General features: G+C 33.3%; 1 protein-coding gene across 3 annotated transcripts in view; it reads right to left on the bottom strand.

Annotated features, from left to right (window-relative positions):
• VPS13A (vacuolar protein sorting 13 homolog A (S. cerevisiae)) overlaps positions 1–17660 on the bottom strand; it is a 159579-nt gene that overhangs the window by 82583 nt on the left and 59336 nt on the right. For all 3 annotated transcript variants that reach the window (XM_004677556.2, XM_004677558.2, XM_004677559.2), the window contains exons 22-32: positions 16238–16355; positions 15346–15484; positions 13203–13284; positions 11883–12037; positions 11316–11472; positions 7126–7205; positions 6313–6372; positions 5957–6107; positions 5186–5302; positions 5006–5109; positions 1158–1325 (exon numbers count right to left, since the gene is read on the bottom strand). In XM_004677556.2, coding sequence (XP_004677613.1) covers positions 1158–1325; positions 5006–5109; positions 5186–5302; positions 5957–6107; positions 6313–6372; positions 7126–7205; positions 11316–11472; positions 11883–12037; positions 13203–13284; positions 15346–15484; positions 16238–16355 — 1331 coding nt within the window. The remainder of the gene's footprint in view (positions 1–1157; positions 1326–5005; positions 5110–5185; positions 5303–5956; positions 6108–6312; positions 6373–7125; positions 7206–11315; positions 11473–11882; positions 12038–13202; positions 13285–15345; positions 15485–16237; positions 16356–17660) is intronic.

A 17660-nucleotide genomic window follows, 5' to 3' on the forward strand; every position in this document is an offset into this window, starting at 1 on the left:
GACCCGCCCGCTGCTCCCCTCAGCAGTGTACTTTGTGGATCTGCCTGTTCTGCACCTCACTCTGTCTCTGGTGAATCCTCTCACCCTCCGCATCTCTGACCTGTACCCCAGTTCTGTACTAATAAATAAATAAATCTTTAAAAAAAAATCTTATTCCTGCAACAACACAAAATGTGGATATTGCAGTTTCACTGATACCTATTTTTCTCAAACTCACTTTCTCTAATGATTAATCATACTTTATTCCCTAAATAATTTCCATATTCAGAGATTTTGTTTGTAAGTTAAAAAATGTTTCCTATACAACTCAAGTTTAATAACATCAGAATTCTCGAGAAGCTACATCGGGTATATAAAATATACATAATATTATATTAACAATTAATTTACATTTTAATAAAAAACACATTTTCAGTAAAATTTGAGGGAGGGTCTCAGTGATGTAATGCTTTTTTTTTTTTAAAGAAATTAGGAAAAAATTGATGAGGAATACTTGTTTATCTTTATCTTTGGTACAAAATTATGTAATAAAGAAAAATTACATGGTGGTCTCAAAAATCACAAAAGCGCCCAGAATCAACCATGATTTGCAACCAAAACAGGCTGCATTTTAAAACAATGAATAGTGAAGTCATGGAGATAAGTATGACACTCACATGAAAATTTATCAGTTTACACCATTGAAAACTGCTGTAAAATAAACTACAGAAAGCATGAATAAAACTTTTATGGTGCCACATAAGGAATTAACCCTAAAACCTCGAACATCTCAGCCACTCACAGACTTTATAGCAGACTTCAATGCTACAGAAAATAAACTTTTCTTAATGGTGACTTGAGGAAAAAAACAAACTTCAACTATATATTTAGAATTTTAGGTTAGATCCATGTAAAACAAATTTAAAATAATCACATATAAAGAATTCAATCAACATATTTAACATCAATATATAAAATGTATATTCAATTAACTAATATTCCCATGGGAAAATGATGATATGCAATTAAAATACTATACATTTCAGTCATGACAAAAGCTACTTAGAAAACTATGAAAAATCAAGAAGAATAAAAAATAAATTGTTATTCATTTATGTTTGATCCCAGCAATTTTTAAAGAGTACGGAATAAATTATAAAACTAAATAACACACTTACCAGTATAGAATATAGAAACTTTGTGACAAAAACTACCTCAATGCAACCAACAGTTAAATTAACTTGCATGTCAACAATATTCATATCTGTGTATGCAGAACCAGCAGTTGCATCCACATAAGAGATAATTTTGAAGCTGAAAACTTCTTTTCCAGTGATATAAAGAGCCTAATAAGAGAAAATTCAATGCTCAAAATCCATATTTTAATTGATGTCTTAAGTATAAAAAAAGTTAAGAGCAAAATTAGAATATTTGATTATTCACACCATGTACAAATAAGGTAACATTTCCAACTCCTTTGTTAGCATCTAAATGAAAGTTATCAAATTGGTTGTGGCAACTCCCTTTGTAGTTCTCACCAATAATTTAGCAGATCTGATCCAAATTTTTCTTAATGGAGAGGTCAGAAAAAACTTTTTCGTGTAGAATGTATACTTTTGTTTTGAGAGCTGCCATATATATTTCTTGGTTACTGCCAAAGTTTGAAAAATGCTATACATCTACTACTTAACAACATCAACTTCTCTTGATTGAGGTACATGAACAGATTTACCAGATACTTCAAATGAGTCTCCCCTATTATCAATATGTCAGTGTTCCTTATTAGTTAGTGAAGTGTTTCTCAGTTGTCAACCAAGAATTATCTAGTGCAACTAAAAGTCTCAAACTTTACAATACAATACAAACAAGATGGTGGAAACAGCACCAGATGTGAAAAGTCAAAAAATATTTCTGAAGATGGAAAGAGAAGTAACAAATTAACTTATAGCTTTCTTTGTCTCATAAATACTAAAAGGCAAGACAAAGGGTTGAAGAGCCATTAACAAGCAAAAAAATTCCAACCAAAGAAGAAAACCCAAGGAGTCAAACACATGAAGGACTGAAGACTGAGGTAGAAGATGAAATTGAAAATAAGTCTATTTACATACATCCTCCCTTAGGATGTAGAATGCTGGAGAGAGGGACACCCAACAAAAAAACAAACAAACAAAAAAAAACTGCAAATTATAAAACCATAACACTTCTTAAACTGAAAAATCTGAGGACACCAGTCAACCAAATAACCTTAAAAAGGAGAAAAGTACCTTCAAGAGAGACACAGCATAAACACTGTGTACCTGTGGTAAGGTGGGGGAGATAGAGATGTGAGGTACCATACAAGCTAGGTAAGAAGAATTCAACTAAAATAGTGAAAATCAACTACAATAGATATCCAAATTCCTGAAAACCACAGGCACAGGAATATTTTACATTCAGTTTAAAGTATTTCATGGGAACTTGCTATTGGGAATGCACAAGAAACACTAAGCATACAGTGGAAAAACTTTTTTTGATAGAATTCCAAAAGTGGGGAAACACTTTCAGTGCAAAGTAGTACCAAGATCATTCTCTTCACATTTCCAAAGGCTTATTTTTTTAACTTGGAATAAGGAAGAAGCCCTATGGGTTCTCCAGCGGTGGGTTTGCTATGTTAACATATGCTTGCATGAACCTAAACCTCTGAATTATACTGTTGTAAAACAATGCTACCACAATAAAGGTAAATAACACACAGAGAGAGAGAAGAAACTGGAAGAAAGCTAGTAACCATGGGTACAGGAGAAGATATATTACTCCAGAGATAAAGACAAAATAAAACGTCTATACACTATGGGAAGACATCCCCTTGAACATGAAAGGTCACCTTTTCTCAGTCCAAGTATCAAATGTTATGAGTAAAAGGGAAAGGTCTCCATAAATGTCCTGTTTGTGAGAAAGACGTCTGAAACTGAACTAAGACAAAATAAAAGCCTACCCAAATACCTCCTCACCTCTACTGTGTACCCTCAAGTACTCACCATCAAGCTTACATGCACTAATAAACAAGCAGCAGTGGAATCTAACATCAAGAAGAGTGTGGGAAGAGAACTTTCAGAGAATGGGAGAAGAAAAGTCAAAAGCAGAGAGTGGAGCAGCATTCTATCAATGGAATTCACGCCCCAGCCTATAGTGGAATAAGATAAAGCCAAGAGAGTTAAAAGCAGTAGTATAGTGAAGGAGACCATACTGAACAAGGAAACTCAAAGCCAACTCAACGTCCTATTAAAATCACTCTAGCAAAAAGAAAACAGAGAAACATATATATATACATTTATATATATATTCAGACATAAATACTATGCACATCAGTCTTATTATCCCATGTCTTTATGTAATAATTGATACCCCAAAAAGCAATAAAACAATATTTAACAAATGACAAAGCAACAAAACTAGACTTTTCTCTAAAACAGATGCTAGAACTTTCAGTGAATTTTTAATTGGTATGTTTATTATGGTAAATGCTTCTAGTAGAAAATAAGTATGAACAAATAATTATTATCAACACAGGAACAGAAAAAGTCAAAGGAGGAAAGTAAAGGCTTTTTAAAAAGCCTGTTAACAGACTTAAAGAATATCTTCAATGGGTTCAACAGATAAATAGAATCAAAGACAAGAATCAATGACCTTACAAAAGATCAAAATGAATCATTCAAACTGAAATATATCAAGAGAAGACTGGGGGAAAATTAAGCAAAGGATCTAAATTGTGGGACATTATATAACAGGATTGTAGCAGGGGTATTTGGAATGCAAGAGGAAGTAAAACAAGAAACTAGGGTAGGAAAGGGAAGGGAAGGGAGCTTGGCATATAGACCCAAGCTCAGAAAATAGCAAAAAAAAAACAAAAAAAACACATTTACATGATGACACATGGGTGAACTGGCGGTGGGAAGTCCAAGGGATTACAACCGAGATCCAAAAACGCACAAAATGAAGAACGGTGTAAAATAAGTATTTTTATATTTTAAAAAAATTTACATATATGTAGACATATCATATACAAATCTTCAAAGCAGTCAAATAATAATGAGAAATCATGTGCAAAAAAAGAATACCAATATATATAGGTAGCAGACCTTTCAACAAAATCAAGTATTACAAAGAACAGTGAGTTACATCTTTAACAACTTGAAAGTGGGGAGGAGAGGAAGAAACCTACTGATTTCATCAAAAACAATACTCAGGAAGTGAAGCCGAAATGGAAGATTTTTTTCCCAGATTCCTTTCCTGCAAAGAAAACCTAAATGCCAGAACACTTCACTGGGAATTCCATCAAACAGTCAAGACATAATACCAATTCTGCATACATCTTTCAGAAAATAGAGAATAAAATATTTTCAAATTCATTTTATGAGGCCATATTAGTATGATACTAAAGCTGTAATGTAGAGAATAGAAATACGTACCTACCACTCTCGATTAACATGCATTAGTAATTTTACATTTGAACACTTTCAATACACTCTTTCTATACAGAAGATTTAAGAATCCTCTTTACACTGCATTTTATTTCATAAGAAATGTCAGATGAGCCAGAATTCTTTTCAATTCATGGCACACATAAATTACAATACATTTAATACCGTCATACTGAGGTAAACTAAAGAATGGTACTCTAAACCAGAGGATCTGAGGACTCCATGTAACTTTTATCCAAGTGCTTAGAAAGCTAAAGACCTTAATAATTACTGTACCTAAAACCAAAATGGGCACAACAGCATGTCACAACACAACAGTTATATCTAGATTTAGAGCAAAAAGCACATGTCGCTCCTGGCCCCTTAACATGTGGAGCGTTACTACAAAAAAATCATGTACATTGGAATCAATGTCTACAACTGCTAAAGAGTAACATAAAAAACACAATTACCCCTAACTCAAAACCCATGAAACTTATAAGCCATATTGCTGAAATCAACTGTCTAATTTATACCTACATATATAAAGAACATCAAACATGTAATATTAATAAACAAATTCATACCTTTTTATATATGGCTGCTATATCAGAATCCAAAATAATTATATTTCTTAGCTTTGCATTTATTTCAGTTACTAAAGGTTTCATAATCACCTCAGAATCAAGCCCTAAAAAATAAACAATGATTAAGTGTCTTTTCTTTCATTTGATAATTCTGAATTTATTTTTCTGAAATTTTATTACCTTCAATCTTAATTTCAGAAATGTTACGTTTCTGATCTTTAATAAAGATCTGTAAACATGATAACTCTGCTAAAATCTGCAAGGTAATAGTATCTTCATTCTTGGGTAGTTTTAAAGCTGCAAAAATCAATCATATTGTTAAAAAGAAAAAGGAAAACTTTAGCAATTACCTCACTAAGCTTATAAAGGAATAGGGATACCACAACAAAAAATGATATAACTAGAGGAAAACCTGACTTATAATTCAATTGAAAACAAGCAAGATATTGCCTAATGAATTAGAGTAGGAATTCTAAAAAATAATCTAATCTAATAAAAGCAAACCAAATCACAACCAAAAAACTTCTGTAAGACGAACATGAAAACAAGAAGTTGTAAGTTGTAAAGTCATAAATATTTTAAGTCTCAATGATTATGAAGTGACATTGTCATTATCAAGGTTTCAACTTTCCTGTTCTTAAATTAAAGTCTTCTAATACTATATATGACATTATCCAAATTTTGGGTTTATTCTAAAATGTTATTAAATGCATGAACTTCAATATAAATCAAATATTTATACTGTATAAACTTCAACTAAAAAGAATGACAAATAAAGGCCATATTTTTAGCAGAAGTAATTACTGCACTATCATTTTCTCAAATTAATACAGCATATGATCTCTCTAGATATTAAGGTAATAGAATTCTGAAGTCAGTAATAAATAATACAAGTCACAATTTATTAATCTACTTGGCAAAAAAAATTCGTTTAATTTTAAATAAACATACATATTTTTTTATTATCTCCTTTGTCTTCAGTTTCCACAACATAAATTGAGGCTGGTGTTTCCTCCAATTGTGGAAGGAGATTATTAAAATAATTCATTGTATTCAGAAGTGCTTCAGTGTGTAAGTGAATATCCAAAGAGGAAAAATTCACCTAAGGAAAAGTTTATTTTAGTAACAGGTCAATATATTTGATTAATCTGTAGAAAACAGTACATATTGTGATTTCATAAAGCATACAACTTACAATATTACATGTTTATCCTGACATATCTTAAAATTCTAGTTATAATTTTCACAGTATACCTATTTAGAAATACAGTATCCACATAAAAAAATAAATTACTGTTCATCCATACCTTAATCAGTTGCAAAACATTGTTATAGGTACTTTTAAAATCAGGTACATTTTTTTCAGCCTACCCAAAAAGAGAAAACAATCAGGATGACATTTTTATACAATCATATAATAGTTCTAATTACATTTATATAACTTTCCAGATATCTGTATTAACATATATATGTGTATGTAATTACATAAGCAAAGAACTACTTGACCAGAAAAAAAATACAGTAAATGTAGGACCCTAAGATTATTCTTGATTTTTCCTGTATGCAAAAACAAAATTTGTCTTCAAATTCACTACAGAATTACCTACCAAGTGTCCAAAACTAAGTGTTATCTTGAGATCTAGAACACTGTAAATACAAAATCAATTGAATGCATAAACAAAAACCTAAAACAACACATTAGTAATAGTAAAGGGGTCTTAAAAGTGACAAAATACTGTTGGTATTATTATTATAGTTATTACAATTATGTGGCACTTACATAAAAATAGGTCAATAAAGATATGGAATAAACTTAGGTACAGCATAGTACATACAAAAATAAATGACAAATGGATATCTCAATCAACAGGAAAGAAATGGAGTCACTTATACCAGGAAAATTAACTAACTTAAAATAACAGTGGGAAACCAAGTGAAAGCTTCATTTCGAACACATACCACAATAAATTCCATAAAGATTAAAAAGTTTGTTTCTTTTTGATATCCTGATGGAAAAAGATAATCACACTACAGGTCATTTCTACTCAGAATGTGGAATTGTTCTTATTTTGCCATATGAAGTATTTCTTAATCACAGCTATATAAATGAAATTGTCTACCTTCACATATTCCAGTGTTAAAAGGTCTTCCATTGTGTTATCCAGTGTTGTAATCAAATAAACTGGTTTCCCCTTTTCGTCTGAAATGATTTTAAAAATTGTTTCAGAAGAAAATAGCAAATAAATGTAGGCAGTGTTAATTATATTAATTATAATTAATTATAAAACAACTATAAAATTGGAAAAGAAGGATTTCCTGTATCCTGAACATTAGAGTCGATTACTTCAATACATTCCCATCTCTATTACTTAAACTCTAAAAATGTCATTTCTCCTCTCTATTCTCTTAATGCCACATCCCTGAAGAATCAAGTAGGCACCCAGTCCCACCACTGGCCCCTGGAGAAGTGCCATCCAGCTGCAGCAGCCACTGGCTAGTGCATGAGCCTTGCATGCACCTGAACTATTTGTACAAGAGTTTGGCAAACCTGACTTCCAGCCACTGGTGCTAAGAACTGAGTAACCTCCAGTTCCCATCTGCGGGAGCAGAGTCTCCAACTGCCAGCTTGAACATGAGCTGAGAAGCTCCTGGTCTCCAGTTTCCAGCTTGGAGAGCCCTGTCACCAACTGCCAGCTCAAACCATCAGCTTCATAAGCTGGAACCAAGATCTCACAAGCTCTACTCACAGCTGTGGGAGACTAAGTGTCAACCATCAAGTCAACTACAGGGCATGGGTAACACTGGCTGTGGCTCTTGAAGCAGTGAACCAGACAGATGGAGATCTGATAGACTGTCCCAGAGATAGCACCAGGATTGATTTTCCTTTGGATAGAAGAGACCACAAAAGACTTCAACAGGTTGGACTTTGAAGAACTAAAAACTACACTCAACGGGGGTTTTATTAGTACACCAGCCAAGAAAACAAATAATGGAGAGAAGTGGGACACAACAAATGGTAGCCTGAGCCCATGGGAGATTACTAAACCAGAGATAACAAATATCTAGAACCCAATCACAAAGACTTGGAAGGTCTATTCTCCCTACAAGGCACAGAATACAAAATTTCCATGATAATGAAATTCACAGAAATGGGAGAATACAAAGAAAACACAGAAAAACTGATGAAAGATATGCAAAAAATTCAAAAAAACCCAATGGATTTCCTGAAAAATAAAAGCAATGAATGAAAGACCTGAAATTAAAGCTTTAAATTAGAAAATAACAGAGATGCAGGATATAAAAATATCTACAGAGGAAAAAAGTTTCTGGAGAAAGCTATGGAAGAACAGACCAAATGCAGAAAAAAAAAAAAAACAATTGGGAGAGTTCTGACTCCATTATGAAAGGCAACATAAGGATAAATAGGCATTCTAAAAGGGGAGGAGTTTAAGAAGGGGAAAAAGCTTTTCAGAGAAGGAAGGAAAACCTCCCAAACGTACTATTTAAATCCCTCTTTTTTTCTTATTGAGCCTAGTTAAAGTCTGTTCTCATAGAAGAACCAGCTTTTGGTTTCACTGTCCTTTGGGAATCTTTATGGCTTCTATTTCACTGACTTGTGCTCTTTTTTTTTTTTTTTTTTAAGATTTATCTGTTTATGCATACAGATCTAGGGTACAGCCCAGAGGTGCAGGGGCAGTGAGAGGCTTCACCAGAGACAGAGTGGGGAGCACAACAGGCAGATCAACAAAGTACACTGCTGAGGGGAGCAGCAGGTGGGGCGGGTGAGAAGAGGTCTGCCACACCATGTGGTCACCTCCGGGTGGAGATTGAACCCATGCTGAGTGGCCTTAGCGTCTTAGTGCTGTAACTTTAACCCACTGTGCCACCAGGGAGGGCCCAGTGCTCACTTTTTATTATTTCTTTCTGTTGACTTTTGAAATTTTCTTGATTTCTTTTTCTATTTCCTGAGATTACAGACAAGGTTGTTTATTTGGGCTTTTTAGTTTCTTAATGTGGGCCTGTATTCTTTTTGTTTTGCTTTAAAGATTTACTTATTCATGCATATAGAACTGGGCTAGAGGCCAGAGATGCAAAACCAGTGAGAGGATTTACCTGAGACCAGTGTGGGTGAGCAGAACAGGCAGATTGACAAAGCACACTGCTGAGGGGAGCAGCAGGCAAGACAGGAGACGTCTGCCGCACCATGCAGATCACCTCTGGGGCTGGGAATCAAACTCACACTAAAGCAGCTGCTGCTAGCTTGCAGTGCTGAGCCTTAACCTATTGCACCACCAGGGAGGGCCTGGCCTGTATTCTATGTCCCTCTTAGAATTACTTTAGCTATGTCCCATGCATCCTATAGGTTGTATCTACATTATCATCTTCTCAAGGTATTTTATTTCTTCTTTTATTTCCTCATAGCCCAGTGTTTGTTTTGTAGTGTTCTATTCTGTCTCCACATATTAGAACACTTATTGTTTTCTTTTTATAGTTGATTTTTGGTTCAGTAGCTTTCTGGTCAGAATCTTGTGAAGACTGTGAAGTTAAGAAGTGAAATATATCAGAAGGAGAAAGACAACAGAATCATTTTACTCATATGTTCAATATAGAGAAACAAAGGAACAGACAAAAGCACACCAAAATATATCTGACAACTGAAGTAACCAGAAAAGTAGGGTAGAGGGCAAAGTGTGGAGGGGTCCAATGGACTATGGTGAAGGGCACTCAGTGCTTAGGTGGTGGGTGTGTTGCAGTAGTATACAACTGAAGAAGTATAAGCCTATATCTCTGAAAAAGTGCATGGTTGCAACCAATGTTACCCCAATCAAATATAATAAAAAGAGCATGAATTTATTTTTTTTAAAGATTTATTTATTTGTTCATACAGAACTAGGGTACAGGCCAGAGGTTCAGGGGCGGCGAGAGGCTTCACCAGAGACAGAGTGGGGAGCAGAACAGGCAGATCGAGGAAGTACACTGCTGAGGGGAGCAGCGGGCGGGTCAGGAGAGGTCTGCCACGCCATGTGGTCACCTCCGGGGCAGGCGGGAATCGAACTCTTGTGGAAGCGGCTTTAGATTAGATTCTCAGTGCTGTGCTTTAACCCGCTGCACCACTAGGGAGGGCCCAGCATGTAATTTTTTTTAAAGAGAGGACTTAGAATTCTATCTGCCAGTCTCTTAATTTTTCTTAAGTTGTCTGCTGTCAATAGTTTCATAATTTTATTCAATAAATCTGTCAATTAAAAAGCTAAAATATGTAGATATTAGCTGAACAATACAATATTGAAGAAAGTATAGACAAATAGAATAAAAGAACAGAATACAGAATCCAGGATATATGACTCCTAGAAGCAGAGTGAACTGTTCACAAAGGAGTAAAAATAGTACAATGGAACAAAGACAATACTTTCAACACTAATGTCTATAAACATAGGAACAATAATATGCAAAAAATGAATCTAAACAGACTTTATGCCTCTCAGAAAAATTAATTCAAAATGGACCAAAGATCTACATACAAAATGGAAAACTATAAAACTTCAAGAAGACAAAAGAGAGTATCTAAATGCCCTTGTATTTTGCAATGACACCATTAGCATAATTCATAAAAGAAAGACAGACCTGATCAACTGGATTTCACTGAATTAAAAATTCTGCTCTACAACAAAAACTAATCTGATCACTTGAACTTTTTAAGAGTGGAAGCAAAAAACAGAAGAATTGGTAAGAGAGAGGCAAAGAAAGGCCAAATGCCCAACACTGATTCCCCAATACAGAGGACTAAATGCAAAGGCCAAAAAGCCCTCTAGGAGCTAAGGCCAGCCTTCACTTATGAGGCTGCAAGGACACAAACAAATCCATGAAACTACATTCTGCCATCACCGAAATGGGCAAAGAAATGTGTTTCCCCTCAGCATTTCCAAGCAGAAACTCCTATGAACTCATTTTTCCTTTTCGCTGAAATTTGTGAGACTACTGAACTGCTGAACTTTAATAAATTGTGTTTTTTTGAAGAATTAGTTGTGGTAAACTATTACACTATCATTAGGAAATAAGCCCAATGCTTGAATACTTAAGTAGATTTAAAATTAAGTCATGACTTATTTTCTTTAATATAAAGATTACTTTCATTTTCTTTGTGGTCAATCCCCTTTGGTTCCCAAATACAAGATTAAAAAACTATCTCATAACACAGTATTTGTCTGGCATGGATTAACAAATGTACAGATATAAAAACCTTGAAAATTTAATACTCCATAGTAAAATGTCAAACAAACAATTCATTTACTTTAAATGAACATTTTCTTACCCCAATATTCTGGGCATTTTAAGCAGAATTCTTTCACAAAGGCATTTGCTTTCAAATCAAGCGTTCTAAACTCAATTTCTGTACCCAATCCTAAAACATCAATTTCTACCACAGGTAGTTCACAATCTCCAACACAGTGATAAAACTGAATCAAAACCTGGAGAAAAAAAAAAAAAAGAAACCACTACTATCTAAAATTAAAAAAAAAAAAACTGTTTATATGGGTGGTAGTAATATGACATATGAGGTGAACATGTGATATAAATATTTAAAATTCAGGCAATTTTATACACACACAATTTGCACTAACATTGTATAAATATTTTTCAATAAATATTTATCACAATATATCATTCAAACTCCCAATTCTTGATCAAGAAAATTACTCTTTAAAGAAAACAAGGAAGTCAGTATCACTTGGATTTGGCTTAAATAGGGTGAAAACAACAATGCCTATTAGTGCCTATTAGTGATGAAACTATATATGTAACTTGTAAACACCAGAACAGACAATTTAATGACTTAATGACTTAAGTTAAGTCCTACTAATTTTTCAGTGGTACGTACCTCTGGCACTTCAAATCTTATTTTACACTGAGTCATATTTTTTGGGCATTCCTCCTTTGGAGACTTTTTCTGTTGATTGCTTTTACTTCTAGTTGGTAACTGAACAGGCTCTTCCAAAGGACTACATAGTGCATCAAAAAATTCTTCCTCTGAATCTAAGTATCAGACATATTATTCAATAATCAAAGGAACTGCCTAGTGATAAATGTGAACACTAAGTTTCTATTTCAAAAGTTGCATGTACAGATGAGAAAACAAACGGAATATAGAGACATATGAACAAATAACACTGTTGATGACAAAAATGTATGGAAAATTACAAAAGACAATCTTCAGTTTAACTATCACCTTTTAAAATCACAATCTAGAAATTATTGAAGAGTATTTTATATAGTAAATGCAGTGATATGTGCATCTTGAATACTCAAACAGCACTTTGCTCACTCTAATTGAATAGCAAAAAAGACTTAGTTATAAACCGCATTATTAAAAACAGAGGGTAAGTCCTGAAAATTGAATGAAGAAATTGGTATCAAATACTTCTTTATATACACACATATATGTATAATGTATACATACATGATAGCAAATTACGAGATTTGCTAGAATATTAAACAAAAAGGATCAGAAGACCAAAAACACATTCAACTTCTTAGTAAAATCACTGAAAGAAGTAAAAGCATCTGAAATACATCTCTACTACACCAAATTGACTTTTGGGTAGATGATCTCACAAACAACATCTCTTCCCTTTGCCATTCCTTCCTGGTCACCACCACATAAGAACAATGCATTCTCCAGAAAAAGGAGGATCCACATGATAATTTCTGCCAATACTTAGCAATTTCAAAAAGTTAAAATGGAATAAATTTGAAAATAGAGGAAAAAAACCACTTGATAGCAAAACATTTACAAGTTTCACATGTTAAAGTAGATATTAATGCATTTGTATCCTTTAATAAAAAAGGAAATTTTTTTACATTTACTATAAAAAATTCTTCAAATAACTAGAGAACATATAAATACGTCATTTACAAAGTTCATGGCAGTGTCTTAACTCATACTGAGACAGAGATGACTATTTAGTGGTCCTTGTGAATATGAACCAAATTTTATACACAAAAAATTCCACTGAAAAGCAACTCTAAAGACAGTGAAATTATATTTCATTAAAGGAATACTAGTCAAAATTTTTGGAAAGTATATAAATATCTGTCACTGTCTGCAGTATTTTATATAAATAATAAATTTTATCAAGATAAAAGTTATATCCATTATATATTTATAGTAAGGGATATTTTCCTAAAAATTTCGTGTTACCGTCTTCAACGCATGGAACCTCCAAGAGAGGAATTCTTTTCTGTGGAAACTGTGATGCTCCCAAAGAAGCAGGTATTTGATTCTGGAAGAAAGATAACTCCTTTTTAATTAACATAAAAGTTCTTATTTAAGGTTCAAAGATAATGTGGATGAAAAAATTCTCAATTTGAATTAACTGGAAAAAAAAAAATCCATCCCGAAATTAGAAAAGTGTATTATAAAATGTATTTAAAGAAACAGTTTTACCATTTCAAGATTAGTTTAAAAATTACAAAACTGTTAAATAATTTCCTTATTGACAGCTGAGTAGGAGATCTTAGACATGTTTTAACTCAGTGTCTGCAATAGACAGGAAAACCACATGCATGGTATCAATGAGAAAATATCAAAAAGTCAACTGTTCTTAATAACAGTAACTTCATTATGGTTATCAATACTTATCAGCCATTATGTTTTATTTCATTTACATTTTTTATTACTGATGTTAATACTAGCATACATTATTTGCGTTTTAGAAGTATATTTAAGCCGCTAGAAGAGGAGTGCCTGTGGTTTTATTTACTTTTTTTTTGGTTAACTTATACATAAGAGGTGAAGTTCAGGCCAGGGTTACTGAGGGAGATGGAGGTGAGACGATTCACCAGAGACAGAGTAAGGAACAGAACAAACAACTGAACTGATATACACTGCTCAGGGGAGAAGTGAGTGGGACAGGAGAGGTCTACTGTACCATGTTGGTCACCTCCCTGCCTGGTGGGGGATCGAACTTGTGCTGCAGTCACTGTGGCTAGCTCTGTAGTGCTGCACTTTAACGGGTTATGCCACCAGGGAGGACCTGCTCTGTGTTCTCTGTGTGTGTGTGTGCGTTTTTTCTTTTAATGAGGGAAATGTGAATTTTTATTTTCTTTTGAAAGACCCTTAAGAAGTTAAATAGAGGGGAACAGGATCCAAAACTGGGAAGGGAAGAGAGCATGGCACATGGGTGAATTGGTGGTGGGAAGTCCAAGAAGATTACAATTTATATGAAAAATAGTACAAAATGAAGAATGATGTAAAAAATTAAAGTAAAATATATAAACATACATAAAACCTAGAATCATGAAGGAAAAATCTAGTAATTCTGACTACATAAATATCAAGTACTATATAGAAAGCAAAAACAAATCTATCAGATAAAGAGCAAATAATTTTTAAATGAAATGGGGAAAAACTATTTGCAAATGACAGAAAAACTTCCCTAATTGAAAAACTATAACTAAAAAAAGACAAATAGCAGTTTCTAAAAACAGAAACTTACACAGAAATATGTATGCAAATGGACCCTATCTTAGTCATAAAAAAATGCAAATCAATACAATACTGGAAGATAATATTTTCTCACTTAATAAAATGAATTTCAGTACTTAATTAATATTCTAATGAGAAACAGACACTAATTTATTGTTGGTAGAACTATAAATACTAAATTTAGGGGGAAAAGTTGAGAAAGCTCCTAAAATTCAAATATTTTTTAACTCAGCAATTCTGTTGATATTCTTAGATACTTACCTAATTGCTAAAAGGATGCCCCTATAGATATACAAGGAAGTTCAAACAGCATTTTTTATAGTTATGAACACTCAGAACAACCTGAATGTCCAAGAGGGCATTATATTAGGCACTGAAGTACCAGCACAAAATTCACCATAAGAGAGAGTAAGGTAAATCAGTGTGTGCAAACATGAAAGTATCTCTAACATACGTAAAAGTAAAAATTATGAAAGATTTAGAACAGTAAGTATATTGATCCCATTTGTGTGATTTTAAGAAGTGACAGTGCACAGAAGCACGCTTATATATTTAGGCAACTAATGCAAGCTGGAAATATTTTCAGAAAACTGAAGAAATAGTGTTTAATTGAAGAGAAAGGAACAGGAAGCTAGAGAAGTAGAAAGACTAGGTATCATTTTACAGCTTTTTCCACATGTGCCCCCATTGCTATTTCATCAATTTCTCCATTACAACGTAATTTTTAAATTATGTTGGATTAAATGGATTTAATCAAAATGGTTTAAATTGAAAGTGAAATTTCTGAAGTTGCTACAAATACTATTTGGAAAATCTCTTTAATCCATGCTTTTATTAATTTTGATAACAAAATTACCTGAAATGGTTTGACAGGGGCATATGCTTCAGTTGCAGGTTTGGGTTTTGGAATACTTTCAACCAGATCCAAAATACCATGTAGTTTGTTATCTGAGATTCGTAAAGAAACCAATGGTAATGTTCCAGAAATTCTGAATCTGTTTCAAAATGTAGGAATTATTTTCAGGTAACGTTTATTCTGATTTAAGTACATTAATTAAAAAGGTAGTTGTTTATAATAAGCAGTTCACATCCAGAACCTATTTTAAAAACAAACAAACAAAAAAACACAAAAAAACCTCCCACAACTCAACAGCAGCAACAACAAAATATACAGCTTAAAGATAGGCAGAAAACTTGGTTAGATATTAATTTCTTTCACTAAATATATAAATGACCAAGTAAATGAAAAGATGTTTGACATCACTATCAATAGGGAAAAGAAATTCAAATACTATCTCACACCTATTAGGATGGCTACTTTTTTAAAAAGAAAATAACAAGCGTTGGTGAGCAGCTGGAGAAATTGGAACTCTTGTGCACAGCTGGTGGGAAGATGTGCTCTGTGAAAAAGTGGTATTCCACTTATATAAAGGTCAGAGTATTCAAATTCATAGAAACATAAGGTAAAATGTTGATTGCCATACGATGTGTGAGAAGGGGTAAATAGACCATTCAGTTTAGGAAGATGACAAAGTTCTAGAAATGGACAGTGGAGATGGTCATCCAACAATGTGAATGTATTTAATGCCACTGAGTTCATCTTAAAAGTGGTAAATTTTGTTACATGTTTTCTATGACAGAAAATAAGAATGAAATATTTATTCCATGAACCAATTGCCAGAAGAAAATATTCCTTTAGTCACAGAATAAGAGAAAATCAATAATTAAATGAAACAAATAGTACATACTTGGGCATCCTTATATCCGTGAAAACCAAAGCCTTAGAGAGTTCCACATTAAAGTGCATAGGTACCAAAATATGCTGTGTAGATACATTAAGTTTTCTTGCTTCTTTCCAATTTTCACCTATTTACAGAAAACAGTACATGTTATTTAAAGTGTGATTTGAAACCCAGCTAACCTCAAACACAATAAACTTATTTATTAATACTTCAAAGTCAACTTTAGTGCCACATTTCCAGGTACACACAATCAATAGGTTAAATTACTTTCCCTTTCATCATCTTTAAGCTGCTGCACAGGACTCTGTTTTCATAGGAAAAAATACTCATTAAAAAAGTTTTATCAGGGCCCTCCCTGGTGGCGCAGTGGGTTAAAGCACAGCACTGAAAAGCTAAAGCCACTTCCTCATGAGTTCGATTCCCACCCGCCCCGGAGGAGACCACATGGCGTGGCAGACCTCTCCTGACCCGCCCGCTGCTCCCCTCAGCAGTGTACTTCGTGGATCCGCCTGTTCTGCTCCTCACTCTGTCTCTGGTGAAGCCTCTCGCCGTCCCTGCACCTCTGTATAAATAAATAAATCTTTAAAAAAAAAAAAAGTTTTATCAAATCTACTGTGCATCCAGTCACTGTTACCAAATCAATCAGATACCTCACTCAATAAAAACAAATGCTTGAAAAGCAGTAATGAAAAGGATAAGGGAAGATGCATTTCTCAGAAGTCAATGATAAAGGCTAAACTTTATTCAAAATTTATTATTGGCACTGTTATAGGCAATGTTTAAACATTTATTTATTTTTCAAGAAGGTATACAATCATTCCATTTTAGAAACTTGAGACTTGCTGGAATTTATAATTTACATATGGTCAAAAGGGTGCTAAGTGCTAACGCTAAAATTTATACCCAAGTCTTTTAAGCTATGATCCTCCAGCAACATTCCCTGCAGCACCAAAGCTTAAATACTCAGTGAGAGAATGGAAAAATAACTGACAACATCACCTTAGAATTTTACCTAGTCAATAAAAATCAAGAATTCAAGTGACCAACACATTACTAGTAAAAATATATGAACTGGGACATAAAGCTATTATCAATCATGTAATAAATGCATTCATAAATATCTCAATTCCTAAACATCACACAAATACATGCCATATACTCAAGCACATACACTGAAAAAAGCAAAAGGAAATGCATTAAAGTGTCATCAGTGTTTATATGTGAGCAGTACATGATGATTCTTTTTGTTTTTCTGTATTGTCCAAGTTTTCTAAATGGACATAGTTATTAGAAAGAAGCAAAGTAACCCAAATATCAAAAGAATCCTGCCCTGGAATATTAAAAAAAGAAAAAGACAAAAATAGGAATAAATTTTTAAACTTTCCAAAAAGACTTAATTATCTAAAAATAGTTAAGTATCAAAAACAAT

Source organism: Condylura cristata, unplaced genomic scaffold (genome assembly GCF_000260355.1).
Source record: "Condylura cristata isolate star-nosed mole 26May11 unplaced genomic scaffold, ConCri1.0 scaffold00006, whole genome shotgun sequence".
In the NCBI taxonomy this organism is placed as follows: Eukaryota; Metazoa; Chordata; class Mammalia; order Eulipotyphla; family Talpidae; genus Condylura; species Condylura cristata.